Raw genomic sequence first — 20263 nt, forward strand, 5'->3', positions numbered from 1 at the left:
TTATGGCATTTGCAACTGTAATTATTTCTCTGTTTGGCCCTCTCAGGTCAGTCAACTTGCCTCAAGAAATGTTCATAGTAGAGATCATCTCATCTCCAAAACACAGATGACACTAAAGACCCCAACTGGCAGGAAAAAGAACCACAAAGAGGTTGAGATATTTTCCTATTGCACATCCAAAATATGAAGAGATTTTGCCTACAGGGTCACAGAGGTAAGAAATTAAGAGGAAGGGTTTTCCTAAAGGAAATCTAAAGCAAAACAGGACTATCCTTTCCTGTCGAACCTAATACTCTTTCAAAAAACCCCATCGCGTCACATGGACTGACTCAGCTGCTCAGCAATTTTTAAATCATTTTTTACATGTTTGAATGTAAAATTCCAGGCATGAGGCAGGATTACTAAAGATAGTGGTGAACAATCATTGAGGGAAATAAGGACAGGGCACTGCAAGTAGCCCTCCAGGCAAAAGAAAATTCCTTACTGCTGATCTGAGCATAAGGAAATGTAAATTTCCTGGGCACTCAAGTCAGAGAAGAGCAGGAACACACAGACAATTATCTGAGAAACTACTGTGTTTTCACTTGGGTACCTCAGCCTCCCTCCTGCCTTTTGTTTTCTATAGTATAACTGATGTGAAAGCCTTGATTAGTGGAATTAGTGAATCTTATGCGCACTGTAGCGCCTCCAGATTGATCTGAACTAATCCTGCATGTACCAGTTTACCATGTGATTTGGACAGGGTCTGTTGGACCACACACCAGTGTCAAAAGTTGGACACAGGACATTCTGCTTCCCGTGTCTCATATACTGCTCATAAGCATCAATACTCAGAAATCTTATTTCTTGGTAGCTGTTAAGACACTCTCATGCCGAGAAAACTGAAGCTTCTCAATAACTATATTTATGACCTTTATGACAGAAAAAGTGTTTATACAGCTGAAGGCTACCAGATACCATTTATGACACTCTTAGTTTAAGGCTTAGCAATGGTTCTCTTCAGTCAGAGTGTGCAGGAACTAGAATTCCAGCAGCTTTTAATTCACATGTCTCCAAAACAAGGTCCTTTTAAATCAATTGGATCAGCAGCTGCTCTCTTTGGCCCAAATCACACAGTTTACAATAAAACATGTGACCTTGTCATTCAGAGTTCATCTCTTCTGACTTCTCTCTGTAATCACAAGAGAGATTTTATCTTTTTCGACTCTGAGGTTTTTTTCAGGCCACTCCTGAGCACTCTGCTCCCTACATCCTAAATTAAAGTCAAAGCACAGCCTCCAGAACACTACTCAGTTGTTCCCACTGCTCCATATCAAGATTTTTTATGCTGTAATTATGTTATCTCTTATAAACATAAAACACTTAAGCCCTTTCTTTATATTTGAGTAGAAACACGTAGAGCCACAAACATCTGACCTGTCTGGACCAAGAAAGCAGAAGTGACGTTTCCTTAAAATGGAACAGGCAGAAAGTTTTGAACAAAGCAGACAAAGGATAAAAGCTTCTTTGCATATAGAGCACTGAAAGAATAACTTTTTCTTTGAGATACCAAAAATCATTAGTGAAATTAAAGAGGAGTAACACTTTCTTGGATTTATTTTGAAAAAAATCCACACTCCTTAGGCAATGCAATTCATCCTTCCATTTTCTCCTTTTAGGCAGGCTGGAAGACTTTTCCATTGATGCTCTAGTTTGCATTTCTGCAAACAGCTTGCTGTGCTTGGAAATATTGTGTGAAGGGAAAAATACAAAGCCCAGAATTAGGAGCAAACAACCCAGTCTGTGCTGCTGTCAGGCAACAGGACAGCACTTTGTAAAAAGAGATTGACCTGGAGACATGGTAAAGGCCTACAGAATTATGAAGCCAGTGGAAATCAAGGGTAAGGTTCAATATCTACTTCTTATTATCTTGTAAAACAATCAGGAGCCAGCAAATGAAATCAGATTCAGACTACTGGGGATAAGTCTCAAAGACACTTAATCTTTTCTTACACATTCCTAGACACCTCATTGCCATGGTTGAAGAGGACAATCCCTAGGCAGACCTCAGGTCTGACAAGCAAGGGGAGTAATTAGGGGTTTATCTGTTTATCTGTTAATTAGGGGTTTATCTGTTTATCTGTTAGCTAATCCAGCTGTAAAATGACAGGAAAACTAGGTGCTTACTTCCATAGATTCTGGAATAGCTACTGTTCAGATCATGTGCTCTAAGGCTATTTATAAACTATGAACAATGATAGATATGGTTATAGTAAGTGGAATTCTGTCTGGCATATGTACATCTCTGAGACCTTCATAATCAGGAAGAGAAAAATAACCTCCATTCATATCTGGCCCCGTGCTTTGTTTCTTTGACTTCCTAATTGCCTGGCAGAGGAATGGTAATGGGAGTCCTTAATGTTTGACTCAAATAAGGTAAACCTGCATTTCAATGTTTGCCTCTACTGTCAAAAGAAATGATGGAACACCTCTGACTTTATCTGAATAATCCTTCTTCATAATTCCATCTTCAGTCTTATTTATTTTCATCATAACCATAAGAAATATTCTCTTTACAGGGTCAAATTTAAATTTGCAAAAATGCCTCATTTTATTTCAGAAGCAGAATTTTACAGCAGCTTTTAGAATTTTCCTTTGCCCAAATTCAAAGCAGCAAATAAGTAAGAGGTTTTTGCTCCAGAACAAGCAGTCATCCTCAAAACCCAAAATCCATCTTAGGTTAGGCAATGCAAATCATCATATCATATTTACATATTCTCTGTGTTCTCAATGGTACTACAGAGTGCTAGTGGTACTATTGCTTATTTCAGTGAAGCTAGACTTAAATTCATCGAAAGAATACTGTAAGTGTTTCTGCTAAATCTATCTCAGCATATAAAGAAGGTTTTTTTAAATGTACATAAACATAAGGAAAAGGAGAGCGAGTATCTATAATTTCTAGGATTATTGGCTCCTATTTCTATCATGTCTTGAAATGGAAAAAAATAAAATTGAAGTCCAAAGACACAGAGATGGAAAATCACAGAGCAAATGCCTTCGACCTGTGGTGGAAAGTCACAAGGAGGACACGAGTACAGATTAAAATTATCCCAAGAAGTTACAAACTCTCCACAGACTCAACACAGCTCAGTGCAGGGCAACTATACATGTCTTTACTTAATAAAGTGCTTTCTATTAATGAGAAGCAATTTTGTGGTCATGAAGGGAAAGGGGCTTACCCACTCACCTGTGACTCAGCAGCATCTCGCTGGTTCGGAGTTTCCGTGGATATGACCCACCCATGATGCTGGAGTGCCCCGGGTGGCCCAGGCAGGATATAAACATGGCCCGTCCCAGATCACAGGCACTTGTCACCCTGGGATCTGCCAGAGCTCACTCCACCACACAGCCAGGCCCAGGCCACACGAGGAAGACACGCTCTTGCATCATGATCAAGACTGTGGCTGTTGTCCTGATGCTGCTCCTGATCTCAGCACTTGGAACACAAGGTAAAGAAACCCTTCCTAAAGCTCTCCTGACTAATGGCCAGAGAACATGTTGACAGGGAGACGCTGTGCTGTCTTGTGCAGCAAAGGACTCTGCTAATGCTGTCAGCAAAACCCCCACATTGTGCTTCCTGTGAAAATAGTGAGACACTCCAACTGTTTTTGTTTTCCAGGTGAGGCAGTGCCACGATCAGCCATTGAACTCCGGTGCCAGTGTATAAGCACCCATTCCAAGTTCATCCATCCCAAGTTCATCCAAAACGTGAACCTCACCCCCAGTGGACCTCACTGCAAGAATGTTGAAGTCATGTAAGTGTTTTGCAAAAGCTTCCTGATTACTTAACAAGAAGGAAGCAGATTTTGCTCTAGAGAGGATGTAAGTGTTCTGTGAGCAGTGTGAACAGCCAGCAGAAGCAGTGCTCAGAAAGCAGAACAGCAACATTCCCTGCTCCTACAGGCAATGTGCTGCGTGTTGTGAACCCTGTGTTGTTCTGCCAGTCTCTGCTTTTTAAACCCATGCAATATTTTGACCTAAAATCACAGTCATCAGACAGCTAATAACTTTCTAAAACTCTGAATTCTATTGACTTGTGAAAATGCATGGAGCTATGTTGAACATGAGATCATAATTTTCAAGGGCTAGGTCAAAAACATTATCATACTTCTGCTCAAGTCAATGAAAAACTACCATTTGCATACAAAATATTCCACTTTCATTCCAGAATTTTACTGTAAGTAACCAAATAACTATGGACTGGGCAGTACAATTTCTGAATCAAGATGGAAAGATTTAACTCTTCAGTGAAAGACCAATATACAAATACAAAGCCAGTTGGAGGGAAAAAAGCAGTTTTGAAATAAGGGAGAATCCTCTTTTGGACTCTTTTTGGAGATGATTTAATTCATCAAACAAACAGATATGAGAAGATATGAAACCTATGAAAAAGATCCTTTTATGTTAGGCTACAGCCTCAATTTATACAGCTTAAAGTGGAACGTGTCTAGTGTATCCCTAGAATGATGTTATGAGAGAAAGGTGTCATTGCCTTGGATTTCATTTAATAGCCCTTTTCCCTTCCTTTCTTTCCTGTTGCAGAGCTACCCTGAGAGATGGCAGAGAAGTGTGCCTGGAGCCCACTGCTCCCTGGGTGAAGCTGATAATCAAGGCAATTCTGGACAAGTGAGTCATTTCTCCTCAATAAGCACAGGTTATTGAAAACCTGTATTTTAATTGGACTACCAAACACGCACGGTGTGAAGTGCTCCAAAATTCTGTCTCCTAGGGCAGGTATTACCTTCTGTGTTCACTAATTGTGACAGACACTGTGATTGCTTTGAGCCTTAATTATAGCATTTGCTACTGAAGCCTTACTGTGGCACACATCTCTGGGATCTGTCCCCTAAGGCACAGGCATTTTGAAAACCTGCAGCCCAACTGCTCAGAAAATCCAAGCATTAACTGACTGCTTTTCTCATGTTTGCAGTGCTAGAAAGCAGCAATCAGTTTTTCAAATTAATGGCATATAGATAAGTAGGGGGGAAATCAGACTCCAGTTGTCAAGTGAAGCATCAAACTATGGAAATTCGCTGCTATCGAATCATTTTGGGAATGTTATGATGTACCAGTGTCTTTTGAGTTCTGTAGCAGCTTTTCAGGGGCTTGGGCACAGAAGCACAAAGTGGTGGATTTCAGCTAACATCAGCAAGTCTTACCTGTTGTATGGTTGATTTTTTTCCATCTTCTTTCTTTTTCATCTTCTTTCTTTCTAGGGCCAACACCAAACCCAAGACAGTGTCCTAAAACAAAGAAGAAAAATGTCATAACTCCTCCAGCAAGGCAAAAATAGAGAAGACACTCACCCAGCTTCTGGCAGCTCACCTCCTCCTGCCTTCTACATTCGCAATGTCACAACGTTTAGAAGATATATTCCCTGGTTTTGTAGTTGGTTGACAACAGTGCTTGTAGTCTTTTAAACAGGTCTCATCATGTAGGAAAGAAACCACTGCCATGTTAACAAGAAGGCAGAAAAAATGCTTTGTGAAGGAATATGGAGAGGATTCTGGAATAAATTTTGCTAAACACAACTGGAAGAGTGCAGTGCATGCCCAGCAGAGCTTTCATTAAATGACTCCTTTTTGCTAATAGTTTAGGAAAAGACCAGCAACAACTTTTCCCCAGCTAGGGTAACTCCAACTGTACCTGTGTCACTGCCACTAACAGTGGGCTACTGGCTGAAGAAGGGAGCTTCCAGAATTAACATGTCAAAATTCTGAAACATCAGGTGTTGTGTCATCATTTTCGAGATATTATTTATTGTGAATGAGTGTTGTGAAGGTATAAACATATATTTAAATGCCATCTTTTGGGTATAAAAAACCCACTTTAATTATTTATAGAATAATTTTATTTATTTATTTATTTATTTATTTATTTATTTATTTATTGAAGACTTTTTTGTTTGCATACCTAATAAATGCTTGTTGAAATGTTTTCACTTCAGTATTGTTTGTTATTAATTTTCTTTTTGGAACACAACTGAAAAAAAGAGGAAGCATTTTCTTTCAGTTTGTTTCTTCCAGTTTAATTTTCAGTTTTTTCAGTTTCACAAAATGGGCTCCCAGAAGGGCATCAGGGGGGTCTGGGTTGTGGGGGGCAGCAAATTAAAACAGCAAGTTGTTGCCTCTCCAAAGTGTAGATAATTAACAATCAGAGGAAGTATGAAAGTTATCTATCTACTCTCTTCCTCTTTTCTTGACAGACTCAGTGTTTTCAGAAATCTGGACAATAAAATTCCAGATAGTAATGAACAAACACTAGTTAGTTGCAGAAATTGCAGGGCCATAGCAGTGTGGTGGTCTGACAACACATCAGTTGAGACCATGGCAATGAACAAGAGTTTTCATTAACTTAAATAAATAGGGAAATCTAATAAACATTAAGGAAGTCACTGAGCATTCTCTCTAATTCCAGTCAGGAGGGAGGACTACATCAGGGGAAATCCTGAGAAACATAGCTCCAATTATATGGGCTCATATCTACCTGTAGCACAGCAATTTACAGAGGAATGTTGAAATTCAAGCAGTGAGCACTTGAGAAATGGGGAAGTTGAGCAAATATTTTGATATTTGTTTAGGTTTGGTCTTTTCCAACAAGGAGCCACTCCATATTCTGCACAATCTTCTCATGTTTGCTCATGGTGCAAGACATAAAGGGAGTTTTTTGGCTGTATTTCAGCAAGTTCTTGAGCAAGAGCACAACTGTTTTGACCACACTTTGCTGCCTGTCCCCATATTTGCCCCTCTCTCAATGCACAGCACTGCACAGGCTGCTAGACCTCAAAATGGGAAGGAGTCAAAGTTTCTCAAGGAGACAGGTTTTGTTCAGACTTGTCTTACAAGTCTAAGCCTTCCTGTTTCCTGAGGGATTTTTACAAGCTAGCTTTTTTCAGAGACATAATTTGGAGATGAAGATGTCGCAAGTATCAGCCAAGGATTGGGAGAGGTTGGGAAGGACCACTCAATCTGCACAGCCATAAAAGTATGGGTGTATCCTAAGGCACTGGCATCAGTTTTAGTGTAATACAGATACACGTAACCTTTGCCACCAGCAAAATCCCAGTCACATTATTGGGAGCCGAGTTCTTTAGTCCAAAATGCCAGCAATGGCTGCACTTGTAGGACCCCGGGCATCTGCACCTTCCTCCTCAGGCTCATCAGTGAGATGTGATTCCAAGGGTAGAAATGACAACATATCCCATCTCTGTTCTGCGTGCAGTTATAGAATACCTTCCTTAAGAGCACAACGAGCACCCTCATGCTTCCAAAAATGTGTTTCAATGCTCTTGGAGACTGCTAAGAGAAGCACTGTGGCTCTTCTGACTTGGTGTCTACCTTCACCAGACTGGGCTGCTCTTCCTTGTCAATAGAAGTCGCTTATGACATGTGTTTATCTGCTGTCTTAAACACCTGTGATTATTCTGAATGCACGAGGTTAGAAAGAAAAACAAGCAGCTTGCTAAGGGCTTATTTTAACCAGTACCATTACAGCCCTTACTGCCAGATACTTTCTCCTTTTGTATTCTGAACAGATGGAAGCTTCAGAAGAGTTTAAGTGACTTTGGTGACAATGCCTCAGTCATTTTAAGCTCATCATTTCCTGCTTAATGACTAGAGAGACTTTTCAGTACAGAATAAAGCGTCTAAGTCCAAACTGAAAAAGACAAAATCCTTTCAGAAAACAAGAGAAACTAGTTGTGTCTAGTCTTCATGAAACACTGACTAAGTAACTTCATTGGATTCATATCAAAATATAGTGTGTAAGATTGGGATGAAAAGTTCTTATAATTATGCTAATTACTGGCTAAAGCAATATCCCATGAAGAAATTACAAACAGAAAGTGATGGATAACAATAACAATTTAAAGAATAATTGAAAATATACAGCAGCAAAAGCCGTAGAAGTTTGAGGTGCCACTGAATGGAGTACACAGAGGTTTGGATTTCTTATGCAACACTCTCATGTGTTAGGAAACCTACATGTGCAGAACCCACCTCTCAGCACTCAGGCTGCTGAAAGTGCACCTTGCAGGTATAAAACCTGATGGGAAACAGCACCAGAGCAGGACCTCTGTCAAGAAGAAAACGTGCACAGCAATGGATGGCAAATCTGTTGCTGTCGCTTTGGTTCTCTGCTTGGTCTCAATGTCAGGGTCAGAAGGTAAGAAAATTATTTCTTAAAACTCATGTAAGCAATTAATAAGTATACACATGTAAATGCGGGTGGGCTTACACTATGTCCATGATGACGTTTTGCAATAGAATAGCATCCTCAGTAAACTGTCATTTTCAAGTAAAAAAGGATCATTTGTACCTGTTAGGATGCTGTGGATGTTTCCAGGAGTAAAATATGCTTCTGTCTGCAAATGAGTTTATACCTATGCCGCAATATATGCTTGTCTCTAGATTTTAAAAAGTGTTTGAATTAAAACACTTAAAGGACCTTTTCCCCTAAATATGTCCATATAGCTCTTCTTTTACAAATGACAATTTTATCTTTTTTGCGATTTTATTCTTGGTAGGCAGGTCGATGACAGAGCATGAATTATCCTGTTTGCAAGAAAGAGTAAGAAATATGAGCAGAAATTTAGCAATCCAAGTTTAAATTCAAATGCATCTCTGAAAATGCAGCTGCTGTGTTGTGCAGATGCAGTTAATTTCATCTCAGCATCCAGCAAATCAGAGTGTCTGAGGAACAAGAATGAGGCTACAGGAGAGAATACAGTTTGCTTAAGGGGAGCAAATAAAGACACTGTTCATGTACCTAGACATAACAGAGTTCTGTTCCACAGGTCAGGCTCTGGAGAAGACAGATGAAAGAGGCTCTCAATGCCAGTGCATAAGCACTCATTCCAAGTTCATCCCTCCCAAGACTATTCAGGATGTCAGATTAAGCCGAAGACGACCTCACTGCAAAAATGTAGAAATCATGTAAGCAGTTTTTCCTAAACAGCACCTTACTTCCTAGAGGAGGAATCAACTCATCATTTCTCATCCTATTTACTTATTTACCTATGTACTTTGAGTGGCAAGATGTTTCCCTAGCAAAGCCTGAGACACCAAGTATCGGGAATGAATAAGCTAATTCCTGGCCAGCGTTACAAGCAGCTTCCAGGCAGTATTTTAAATATCTTTCTGCTGTTACCTTACTTATGAACAATGTCAGAGGGGAGAACCAGATTCCCACAACACAGGGCACAATTAACAACTTGGGCAATGAAGAACAAATCGAAGATACAAACTTGATCCCCTTGACATGAATTAGAACAATTTCCTCTGACTTGGCCTGCATCTGGCAAAGTTTGAAGGGCCCCAAGTTATTTCCTGTGTCAGAATTGCACATGGAGCACTTCGCTGTTTGAGGAGTGGGGAATTTGGATTATACTCCATGTGGGTACTAAATAGAAGATACAGCATGCTTCATTTAAAACCACTCCTGGAACTAGCCACAGGAACCAGACCAATGCAGTCAGTAAACAGAAGGGCTCTGTCAGGCCTATGTGTGCTTTTGCTATGATTACTTAAGCAAATAATGGTAGTACAAACACACCCTCTGTGCAGTACTGCATGGCATCCTGGTCCACCTCACCTGGAATTGGTAATTTAAACCAGATTCGGTTTAAAAAAATACTTCTCAAGATAATTAAGCTCCTGAAAGATCGGGTAAAGTACAGCCAGATAGAGAACTGAAACCAAATAGAAAATTCATTAGGGTTATTATAAGATTACAACATAAACACTTGTACTGACATAATTCATAGAAACCCCCAAATACATAAGACAAAACCAAACAGATCCTTCATCTACTGGCTAAGAGAAATTTCCAGGCATTAGGAGAAGTGTGAGGGACACACCTGGCCTTAACTTTTCTGCTCCTTTCTCAGCAGAGCTACACTGAAAGATGGCAGGGAAGTGTGTGTGGAACCCACTGCACCCTGGATCCAGCTCACTGTAAAGGCTCTGCTGGCCAGGTAAGCTGTTTCCTTTCCTAGAAAACCTGCACTTAAAAGCTCATTTTAAAAGCCTACTTAAATCCTTGGCATGCAAATGTTCAGGCATCAGTAACTCTCTTCATCAGTTCTCACTAAAGCAATATTTCTACATGCCTGAGGAGTGAAATCGTTTCCTTTGATATTGTCCTGGTGTGTTAAAACACCCAAAAGGCCATGGCTATGATGCCCCTAAACCTCTGCTGACAGACAACACATTTTGTGTGTTTGACACTTCCCAAAATTGAGATCTCAAAGACTCTCTTTATATCTTCTGGATATAATTCAGACATGCAGCTCGCATCTTCAAGAGCTTTCACTGCTGTAGACAGGGACAGTCAAATCCCTACTATGCACAGAGGAAGTTATTTCTGTTGGAGCAGTTCATGCAGGAACACTTTTTGGTTTTGGGGTTTTTTTCTTCGCAAAACTGTCAGTTGGTTGGTACAATAAAAAGAAGTCATTAATTATTTGTGAGCACATATTCTTCTCTCCTAGCTTGTATTAATAGTAATTGTTTCTTTAATTAATTTCTCCATTCACTTTATACATAATCTAATTACAGGGCCAGGCACAATGTTGAGTCACCAGTCAAAGAAAAGTCAAGGAAGAATAAACCTTGGATTTCTTCAAGCGTATGAAATGAGAGAAAACATTGCTGCTGAGAATGCCATCATTTCTGATGAGAAGGGCCCCTCTGCTATATTACTAAAGTTGATTATTTTTCTTTCCCTGAGGTGGTTGCTGATCCATCTTATTTTCTTTGCTGCTGCTCTCTCTATACTTCTGTCTGTGATAGATCAAGGAGTTCAAGGTTAATGAAAGTGTTTAATCCTTGTAAGGATAAGAATAAACAAGATTAAATTAGTCACCCCTAAATGGCCTTATTTAAAACAGAAGCAGAATGGATACAATTAGCAAACACATGAAAAATACATAGTTAGGAAGCATCCGTAGCTTTGAAGGAAGTAATTTCTCATGCATGTGCTGAAGTTGTTTGAAGGTGAAAACAAGACTGTGGATGTGGCAGGTCTCAGAGGTAGAGTCAAACTGCCTTTCTGAAATACTTTTACAGCCCTCACTAAACACTAGAAATAATGAGGCTAAGAAACATGTCCTGGAAATGGATATGGAACAGGTGAATAGGTAGAGATGAAGTGCAGAATGAAAAGATCAACTTTTATTGGCGCATGGAACATCACCCATGGATTCTTACACCACCGTCTGTGGGGTCCTGGTTGGTTCAGCCATCCCACATGGGATCTGGCAATGTCATTTGCCATGAGCTGAACTACTCTGGTGATACTAAATGATGATGTGAAAACAAGGCTTATCCATAAAGAACTTCAGAAGGACTGTAGGAGATTCCTTGATTAGGCAACAAACTACCAGGTGAAATTCCCTGCAGGAAGTAGCCAAAGTGATCGACATAGGAAAAAATTACAAGGCTCCTATAGAAGTAAAACATGCTAGGCTGACAAATAAGCACATAGGAGAGAAATCTCGGGATGCTGCTAGGTGTGTGACAGGAATATCAGATCAGGGAGAACACAATGAAGAGTGTTTACAAGTGACTAAAAGGTATTTGACTGGGTGTAAGGAAGGTGCAAGCAAGCACAGGGTGATACCTAAACTACCTCCTGTCTCATCAACAGTTCCAAGTCACTGTAAGCCTCAGGGTAAAAACTGTGATCTCACGGCTTTCTGAAGGGAACAGCTAAAAATAGAGAAACTACCTCACTTGTGTTACTTCTGTTTGTTGTGCTGCAGTTTCCTCTCACAGACAGGAAGGTGAAGGCAGAGAGACACATTCCAAGAGAAGTTTAGATGTTGTATTTCCAAAGGAAATAACATATTATTTATTTCAATATAACAGAAAGTATTTTGTCAATTTTTTTCTCTCATGTGAGTTCACAGATTAGTCTGAGTTGGAAGATTCAGAAGGATCATCAAGTCAAGCTCTTAAGTGAAAGAGCTTACTATGGGGATTGAAACTGTGACCTCGGCATTGTGAACACTGTGTTCTATCTGACACCCTAAAAGACCACATTTTTTGATTTACAAAAGGATTTTGCAACTTACATATTTATTCTGTGTTGCTTTTCCAGGGTCCAAGGCAATACTTACATGGCTAAACATTAATATTGATGTGTCAATTCCCATTGATTTATTGTTATTTTCTTTTTACAGTCAAAAAGATGTTTTGTCTTAGTGATTTGCTTCACACTGTTTATGGCTGGCCATATAAATCTAAATTCTGAAGTAGTAAGTGCTGAAGTGCAGACTCTAGCAGTACTCATCAGACTAGACACACATGGTGAGAGTGATGGAGGATTCAAAAATGCCATGAGTCCCTGTGGGGTTCAGACTTGTGAGCCCCAGAGCGGGAGGTGGGGTTGGAAGTTTGACTCTCAGCAGCTCCCTCACCAAAGCACCTCTGGACTCAAATCTGAATCCATGAGCTGACTGAACACATCCACTGATCCTTCCTGCTGCTGCACCACCAGATTTTGTCGAGTAGCAAGATTTGACCTGCCCATAAACTTGAGATCCATTGGATCATCAAATTCACATATTACAGCTTTTATACCAAACAGATCTCACTTACAAGAGTCAGAGATGGAGGCGTGATGTGTGTTATGGCCACTGACCGCTTCTAATTTAATCAAAAGTTCACTGGTTTCTTAAAACTTACCACGTGTTTCCTCCTGCCACTTCCAGGTCTTATTTGCATAGTCAAAAAATGCTTCTGGCCAAGCCGAGGAGAGGCATATGCAAGTATTCAATAAATGCAGTCTTATAGGGCAGATAAAGCCCAGGTGTTGGTGCCTAAAAATTCTCTAGGTGGATTTATTATCTCTTCTGTTCATATTAGGTAGATAAATGTTATTTGTAGATTGAATATTTGTTAATATTTTCTAGTGTTTTATGTTAACACTACATGTAATATTAATGCATCCTTTTTAAATATTACTTGATACCTTATATTAATATTTTCAATATATTTTCATGTTGAGTTGGAGCAAATTAAACATTTCATTTAATCCATAGCATTTTTTTGAGAGGAAGCTGCAATACAGAATTTACTCTTTTCAAGCGGAGATAAAATATGTATCAAAAATAAATACGCAGTAACATACTATTGCTTTTGTAAATACATATATTAAAAGGCAAATCAACTTAAAAGCTGTACTGCTACTTTGTGATTCCAGAGGGATTCAGGAAAGTCCAGTACTTGCTGTGATCTGACTGAGGCTACGTAACCACCTATAAACACTGGAGTTTGAAAAACCCCACAAGCTGACCTAAGCCTTTTCCTTTCCTCGCTAACACTTCCTCCTATCGCAATTCTGATGTCTAGCAGATACTCTGCTCTTTACGTATCTGTTCCCTAAGCTTTGTCTCATTGCAGACTTCCACAAGTGTTTGCACAACACTGGGCACAGCTTCTGAGCAGCAGAAGTGTTTCTTTCCCAGCTCCTGTATTTGTCCCTTCAGCTCTCTGCAGCTCAAGCAGAATGGCAGCTGAATGCCAAGGCATTTGTAGGGAAAGGGCGGTGGTTTCAGAAGAGAGAGTGAGATTTTCCCTGGGTACAGGAGTAGTTGGAACAGAGGACACATAGGAAGCAGGAGTTGACAGACAGGTTAAACCCTCATTCCAGCAAAAGCTTTGCATCCCGCACCTCTGGATCTTGTGTGCACAGCTTCTCAAGGGAGAGGATGGAATTTGTCTAAAACAAGACAGATTCTTAATTTTTTTTAGAGTAACTTTAACAGTCCAGGAGCTGGAGCAGTCCTTTGGACCTGGAGCAACTCATGGACTGAAGCTCAGCCTCAGTGCACCTGAGTCTCCCTTAGTGTGTCCCTTTGCAGGGCCATCCTTTGCTACATGCAAAGATTAACGGATCCCAGTCAAGATCCTAAAAGATGCCCTTTTGACTTTTGTGCTCATTAGACAGGGTGATGAGTCATGACAAACCACTAGTTTCCATCCTGCAACATGAAGAACACAAGCTATATCCTGCCTTAGAACATGGGCATGGGAGGTATTTGCTTCCTTTTCAGCAATCTTTCAGTAATCAGACTGTTGTGTAAGTGTTGTTTTGTTCACTGCCAGCGTGGTTTTACAGGGTTTAGCATGGAAGGTCTCTGCTCGGGGCAGTATCAGCTCACTCAGTGATGTGATCCTTCCAAAGAAGCAGCAATTCCATTTGCACAAGTCATCTCTGACGGCTGGCAGGAAAAAAGCTACCAGAATCCCAAAAGGGATTTGCAGTTCCCATGACAAAATCCTGGACAAGATCCTGGGCACAGTGTTGAGGAGATGTAGGGTGAACTTGGGCCAAACATGGCACTCCCAGAAACGCAGCTTAGGAATGCTGGTCTTTGGGCTTGATCTCATGCCTCGGCATTTTCTCACCTCAGTTTTCTCTCTTACTCTCCCTTCACACAGTCCCAATGAAACTGTAACATTGGTGAAAAAGTGCAGGGATTTATATTCCATTACAAACATCCTGTTCTTTTAGGCAGATACTCACTCTTAGCTCAGGGGCAGGGCTTATCATAGGTGGAGCAGGCTCTCGGCTTCACTTCTGCCCTGGGGATTTCTGCAGATCTGTTACTGCCACATACAGGAAATAGCTGAGCCTGGTGGTCAGGAGCACAAGCACTCACTGATTTCACTTGGGAATTTGAAGGGGAATTCTCTTTTATTTCCTCAGATATTAATAACATTTCAGCACACACCAAAATAACATAATAAGGCTGCAAATAGTAACTAAGAAAAGTGGGATCTTTAATCAAATGTTAATTTAACCTCTGTGTGTTTGCATACATATGTGGAGACACAGGAGGAAATCAGAAGAAAAAAACCAGCAAAACCTTCCAAGTAAACTGGTTAAAACTCCAACATCTACAGTCTGGCACCAGTGGAACCACAGGTTAATATAACACAACATATACATCATAATAGAACATATGCAACAAAACATAACCTTAAGTTCCTAGCAAAACCCTCTACTGGTTCACACCTTCAGAGAACTAAATGTATTTTTTATTGAAGTTCTCTAAGAGACATGACTAAGGAGCAGCACCATCAGGAGTCAGAATCAGTATCTTTTGTCAACTTAATACTCAGTAAGAGGTAGGAGAGACAAAGCTGCTGGATCTTCTCCTGGGACAGCCCACACAGAGACGGGAAACAAAAGAATTTTTATCACAGAGTTCCTTTTATCAAGTTAATGACAAGTGGTATGCAGGAAACTACAATAAATTACGGGCAAAGTATTCCGTTCTTACTGAAAATAAATTAAACTGCTTTACATGCTAAAGATGATTAAGTTTTTATGAAGCCCCCAGATCTGGGAAGAAGTATCTCATTCAATCCACAAATCTCAAAACCACAAAGCTTTGAGTTTGAAGACAACAAGCAGCAAAAGACTTCATGTCAAAAGGATGATGTTTTTACTGCACTGAAACAGGTAGCTTTCTCCTAATCACAGACATTCCAGCTGGGTCTAAAAATACAGGTCGTAATTCATGCAGAATTCAGTATTTGAGCCCCTCTTCCCTTGGAATTGTTTCCCTTGCAAGGTATTATCCCTAACCACAGCAAATAAAAGCTCAGCATTCGTGCAACAAGGCTCTCTAACAGAAAAGTCTGTACAGTGCCTTAACTCTCACTCTTGTGTCCCTTTGCTAGGACCTAGGGTTACTGTCACTGAAAAAAGATTCAGAAAAGACTTATTAAAAATGTCTAGACTTACAGAGGAAACAAAATCAGTTGTGTTCAGCAGATCATGCTGTTAAGTTTGCATATAAAACATCCTCTGTTTATCATTCATGAACATGTGTAACATGAAAATACAGGCATGATTTTCAAATCCATTCAAAATTCAATATCTACTTCCCACAGAAAGCTTTGAATGCTACAGCCTTGATTCCTTACTAGAAACAAAGAACTAGTGATGAATTTACTTTGTATCATGCCCCTCGAACAGAGGGAAAACATAACTGAAATGAACGTCTTTTACATCAAAATAATGCTGAGGTACAATCCTGACCCATTAAAGAGCTTCTCAGTAATTTCAGCACTGCTTGAATTCTTCTCTGGTGGCTAATATCTGATAAGCAGAAGCTGTCACTGTAAGATGGAATAAGAAATTCAATATCTCAAGTATAGACCTGATACATCTACAAAGAACAGTTATAATCCTGAAGAAAATAGTAAGTGATAACATAAAGGTAACTGAAACCATTCTAAAGTTCTATTCTCAAAAAAGGACATGCCTCAGAAAAACCACAAAATTTACATGTCTACTGAAATAATTGGAATGTGTGACTATCATAGAAATATTTTAGTAAATTAATACATTGTATCATTATCTGCAGAATAACTCCTTGTCATCTAGGAAGAAGTTTCACAACAGTCATGTGACTCATTTTTACTGCATCTGGGAAATTCCTCTAACGCAATCTCCATGCCAGCAGAGTACAGAGGCTGGGCACAAAACAGTATATAAGCATGAACCAACAATCCTCACACACAGCAGGAATCAACAACCCTCTGGGACTCAAGCTCACAGAACCAGACCTAAACAACCCAGCAGAAAACTCCTGTCCCACCATGAACGGCAAACTCGTCGCTGTCCTGGCTCTTTTCCTGATCTCAGCAGCTGTGTCTCAAGGTAAGTAAAGCTTTCTGTAAGTCCTGTTGGTGCAGTTTTGCCAAGGCATCAACTGAGATGCTTGTCCTTGCAGAATAGCTTTCTGTTTGTCTCACTAAATTAGTCTCTTTTGAGAGATTTTCAGCACCTCTCTTCAGTCAGAAATCTACCAGGTACACCTTGGACTAAAGAGTTACTGACATCTTGTGGGAAAAATTTTAAGGATGCAACTTGCATTTGCTTTGCTTCTGTTTCCATTGAAGTGTATGTGGCTAGAGACAGGTTATTCAGTGGCTAGAGACAGATTTTTTTTCTGAAGTGTTTAAATGTTTCTCTCCATTCCCACACAAATAACAGTTTATCCTATTTATTGCTTAGTGACCATGCTGCCTCAAGGAAGTAGTAGCAGTTGGAAAGAGAGAGCAAACAATATGAACACAGGAACATGGGCAAAACCTGAAATTAATGAACAAATCTAGGGCTCTGTCTTCTGCAGAGTGGTGAAGTTTTTTAATCCAGATATTAAAACAATGCAATTAACCACACTCTATAGTCAGTATGGTTAGTAACCACAAAATATGTGGGTTCATTTTTAAAAGATTTGTTAACTTAGTTTCCAAAGTGCTTGGGCATCAGCTCCCCCGAAAATTGAGTAACCCTCCCCATAACATGAGGATTTAGGCGGTTTGGACAAATGCAATGTTTTAACTGAGAATATAGTTACAACAGACCAGCTGTGCTTTGTGTGTGATACGTTGACCATATGACCACCTGTCAAACCCCGATCTGCCTTTTCTGCTCACAGGCAGGACTCTGGCAAGGATGGGAACCGAGCTCCGGTGCCAGTGCATAGCCACTCATTCCAGGTTCATTCCCCCGAAATCCATTCAGGATGTGAAGCTGACACAGAGCGGACCCCACTGCAAGAATGTTGAAGTCATGTAAGTAGCTCAGCAAGAGCTTCCTTCCTCTTCCCCTGCACTTCTGCCACTGCTGCTGGGCTTTTAGGCTTCAGAAGTACCCCAATCAGCATGCTGACCTCATGCAGCCAGACTTGGTTTTTATTTTGGGAGGGATGGTTTTAAGAGAAACACCATGTTTTTCACTGTCTCTGTGGCCCTTCATATTCCTGAACTGACCATTGTTTATCTGCCAGGGGACATATTAAATATTTCTAGTAGTAGAATGTGAATTTCGTGGACTTGTCAGCTCTTAGTACACAATGCAATGACATCCTTTGAATCCTGCATTTATTAGGGAGGCAATCTCAGGGAGAAAAACTAAGTTCCAACAAGCAGATTTATGGAAACAATGAACCAACCTAACCTGGTTTGAACAGCACAAAGGCACTAAAATGTTAAAGTCCTTGTTCTGCTCAAACACCTTTCCACCACTAGAGATTTCAATTGTTGGGTAAGAAAGTTTTAGTAATAGAAACAAATCCAAAACAAGTATTCATATATAGAGGGAAAGATTTTTAGGAATGTGTGACTTCTTTGAGAGCAGACACAGAGACTCACGCAATTCTGGATGGTTCTGGTCTCCTCAGTTCTATAATACATAAAGTAAAACAGCCAAGTCTAACCTAGAGTAGCTGGGATGATTTTGTAGTATCTGATCTCAAAATGCAAGATTACATTCTGTGAGTAAACAAATTCCATGTAGTAGTTTCCTGACTTTTCTTTATTCCCTTTGTTGCAGAGCTACTCTGAAGGATGGCAGAGAGGTGTGCTTGGAGCCCACTGCTCCCTGGGTACAGCTGATTGTAAAGGCAATTTTGGCCAGGTAAGACCCATTCCCTCTCTATCTGGGCAGTTGAGTGGCAAACCTCCCAGAAAAAGCCAGTTTGTAGGATTCCATAGTGATACTTCCCATTCTTTCTTAATCACATTAAAAGAACAGGGAAGCTTCCTGCTTAATTATAGAACCAGTTTTTCTGACTACGCTTCAGGGTCCTTGCTCAAGCTGATATGTCAGTACTAAAACTGTGAGTACCAGCAACAACGCCTGCAGAGAAGCACAAAAGTGTCTGTCTACCTTTGAAAGATAAGGCTTTAAAAAAGTCATCTTCCCCTAATTTAGTTGTTAATTTTGAGCTAACGAGGTTCTTGCTGTGAGTAACTGCAGAAGCTCGTGGTGCAGAGGTTTCCCAGCTGGACACCAGACACGCACACGCTGGGATTTCAGTAGCTGCTTTTGAAACATCAATTTTATTCTCTCTGTGCTTCAAGATAGCACAAAGAATTAGAAAGAGACCCCACATGCTAAATTGTTTGTTCAATGCTAAGCAATGGTAACTTGAACCTTCTTTTAAATCATCTTCTTCCCTCATCTCTTAACAGGGCTCAACAAAATTCTGACTCTCCTCTCTAAGAAACATCGGGACAGAAAAAAAATCTGAGAACTGCTTCTGCTCCTCTGTCAAGGGAAATGTTTGAGAAAAGCATCATTCAAGCAGTGCACCATCTTCCACATCCTGCCTAGTGTTATGATGTTAATTATGGATGGTTTTATTTATTTATCTATTTATTTAACTGTGTGTATTTTTAGGAAGTCTTTCACAATGGTCAGTGTTGTCAATGGGACGTGCTGCCCGTGGCAATGAAGCAAAGTGTTTTGCTGAAGGAGATTGAGAACTTTTGGCAGCCACTTTAGCCAAACATATGCAGTGAGGTGCAATGCACCTGCAGCACAGCACAGCTTATTTACACTAAGCCTGATAATTTTGCTATTCCACCAGCAAACTGATGAATCCTCCTGCTCCACTGGAGTGCACCAGTATGTTGTGTCAACAACAGCTTCCTGAACCACGGTCAGCCTGTGGCCAAACTGTGAACTGTAATGTCTAACTTGAAAAACCTAACCTACAGAATGTGTAAGACTCTATATGATATTTATGTATTGTGATTTCTGTGGTATTTATTGAAGTATTTATTGTGCAGTTTCTATGTAAGAAAGAAAACAATTATAATTTATTTCATTTCTACTGGATTTTTCTTTCCTGTTATTAATTTCTGGAGAAATATTCACAGTCTCATTACTCTGTACTTGATTGTATGTCCAATTACCAACTCCATCAGCTAATGGAAAATGCATTTTACATGCATAGAGTATGATTGTGAGAGTGTAATTATTCCTATAAATGTTTTATATTTATTAAAAGGTTAATATTTTAAAAATTGTTATCTGTTTGATCTTTTAAATCTTCATTTGCTTTATTTGAAAATTCTGTTTTATTTCTGCCAGCCTGATTTCTGGAACTGAAAGGAAAATTTTTAAGTCCATAGTACTGTAACTCCCCCTGCTATGGTAACCTGCCACTCCTGACTACATTAACAGACTCCTAAGGTGGGATAAGTAGCTCACTCTCCTCTCTTCAGGCTGTTCCCAATCCATGGGGATTGGTGAGCTCCAGGGAAAGGCCCCTTCTTTAATTCCCTTGAGATAAAAGAGTTTTACCCCTAGATACCTTAACACTGCTCAGTGTCCACTTCAGCCCATAGCTATGAATCTTTACTACAACAAAAGGCCACTCTCTGACCATCTAAATGGGAATTTGTGACCTTTA

General features: G+C 40.0%; 2 protein-coding genes across 3 annotated transcripts; both read left to right on the top strand.

Moving 5' to 3' along the window:
• The first annotated feature begins 3427 nt into the window (after positions 1-3427).
• LOC136360734 (interleukin-8-like) lies at positions 3428-5481 on the top strand. Its single transcript, XM_066318247.1, has 4 exons — positions 3428-3488; positions 3659-3794; positions 4582-4665; positions 5256-5481. The coding sequence occupies exons 1-4, from the start codon at positions 3428-3430 to the stop codon at positions 5284-5286; spliced, it is 312 nt and encodes a 103-aa protein (XP_066174344.1). The 3' UTR covers positions 5287-5481.
• Positions 5482-16543: 11062 nt separating this feature from the next.
• Positions 16544-19876, top strand: LOC136360735 (interleukin-8-like). 2 transcript variants are annotated; one of them, XM_066318248.1, is made up of 4 exons: positions 16547-16716; positions 17501-17636; positions 18397-18480; positions 19038-19876. In XM_066318248.1, the coding sequence occupies exons 1-4, from the start codon at positions 16554-16556 to the stop codon at positions 19066-19068; spliced, it is 414 nt and encodes a 137-aa protein (XP_066174345.1). In that variant the 5' UTR covers positions 16547-16553; the 3' UTR covers positions 19069-19876. The 2 variants fall into 2 exon arrangements, with proteins under 2 accessions (XP_066174346.1, XP_066174345.1); XM_066318249.1 differs by lacking the exon at positions 19038-19876 and having other exon boundaries at positions 16544-16716; positions 18397-18484.
• Positions 19877-20263: the final 387 nt, after the last annotated feature.

This window comes from Sylvia atricapilla, chromosome 4 (genome assembly GCF_009819655.1).
Source record: "Sylvia atricapilla isolate bSylAtr1 chromosome 4, bSylAtr1.pri, whole genome shotgun sequence".
Lineage (NCBI taxonomy): Eukaryota > Metazoa > Chordata > Aves > Passeriformes > Sylviidae > Sylvia > Sylvia atricapilla.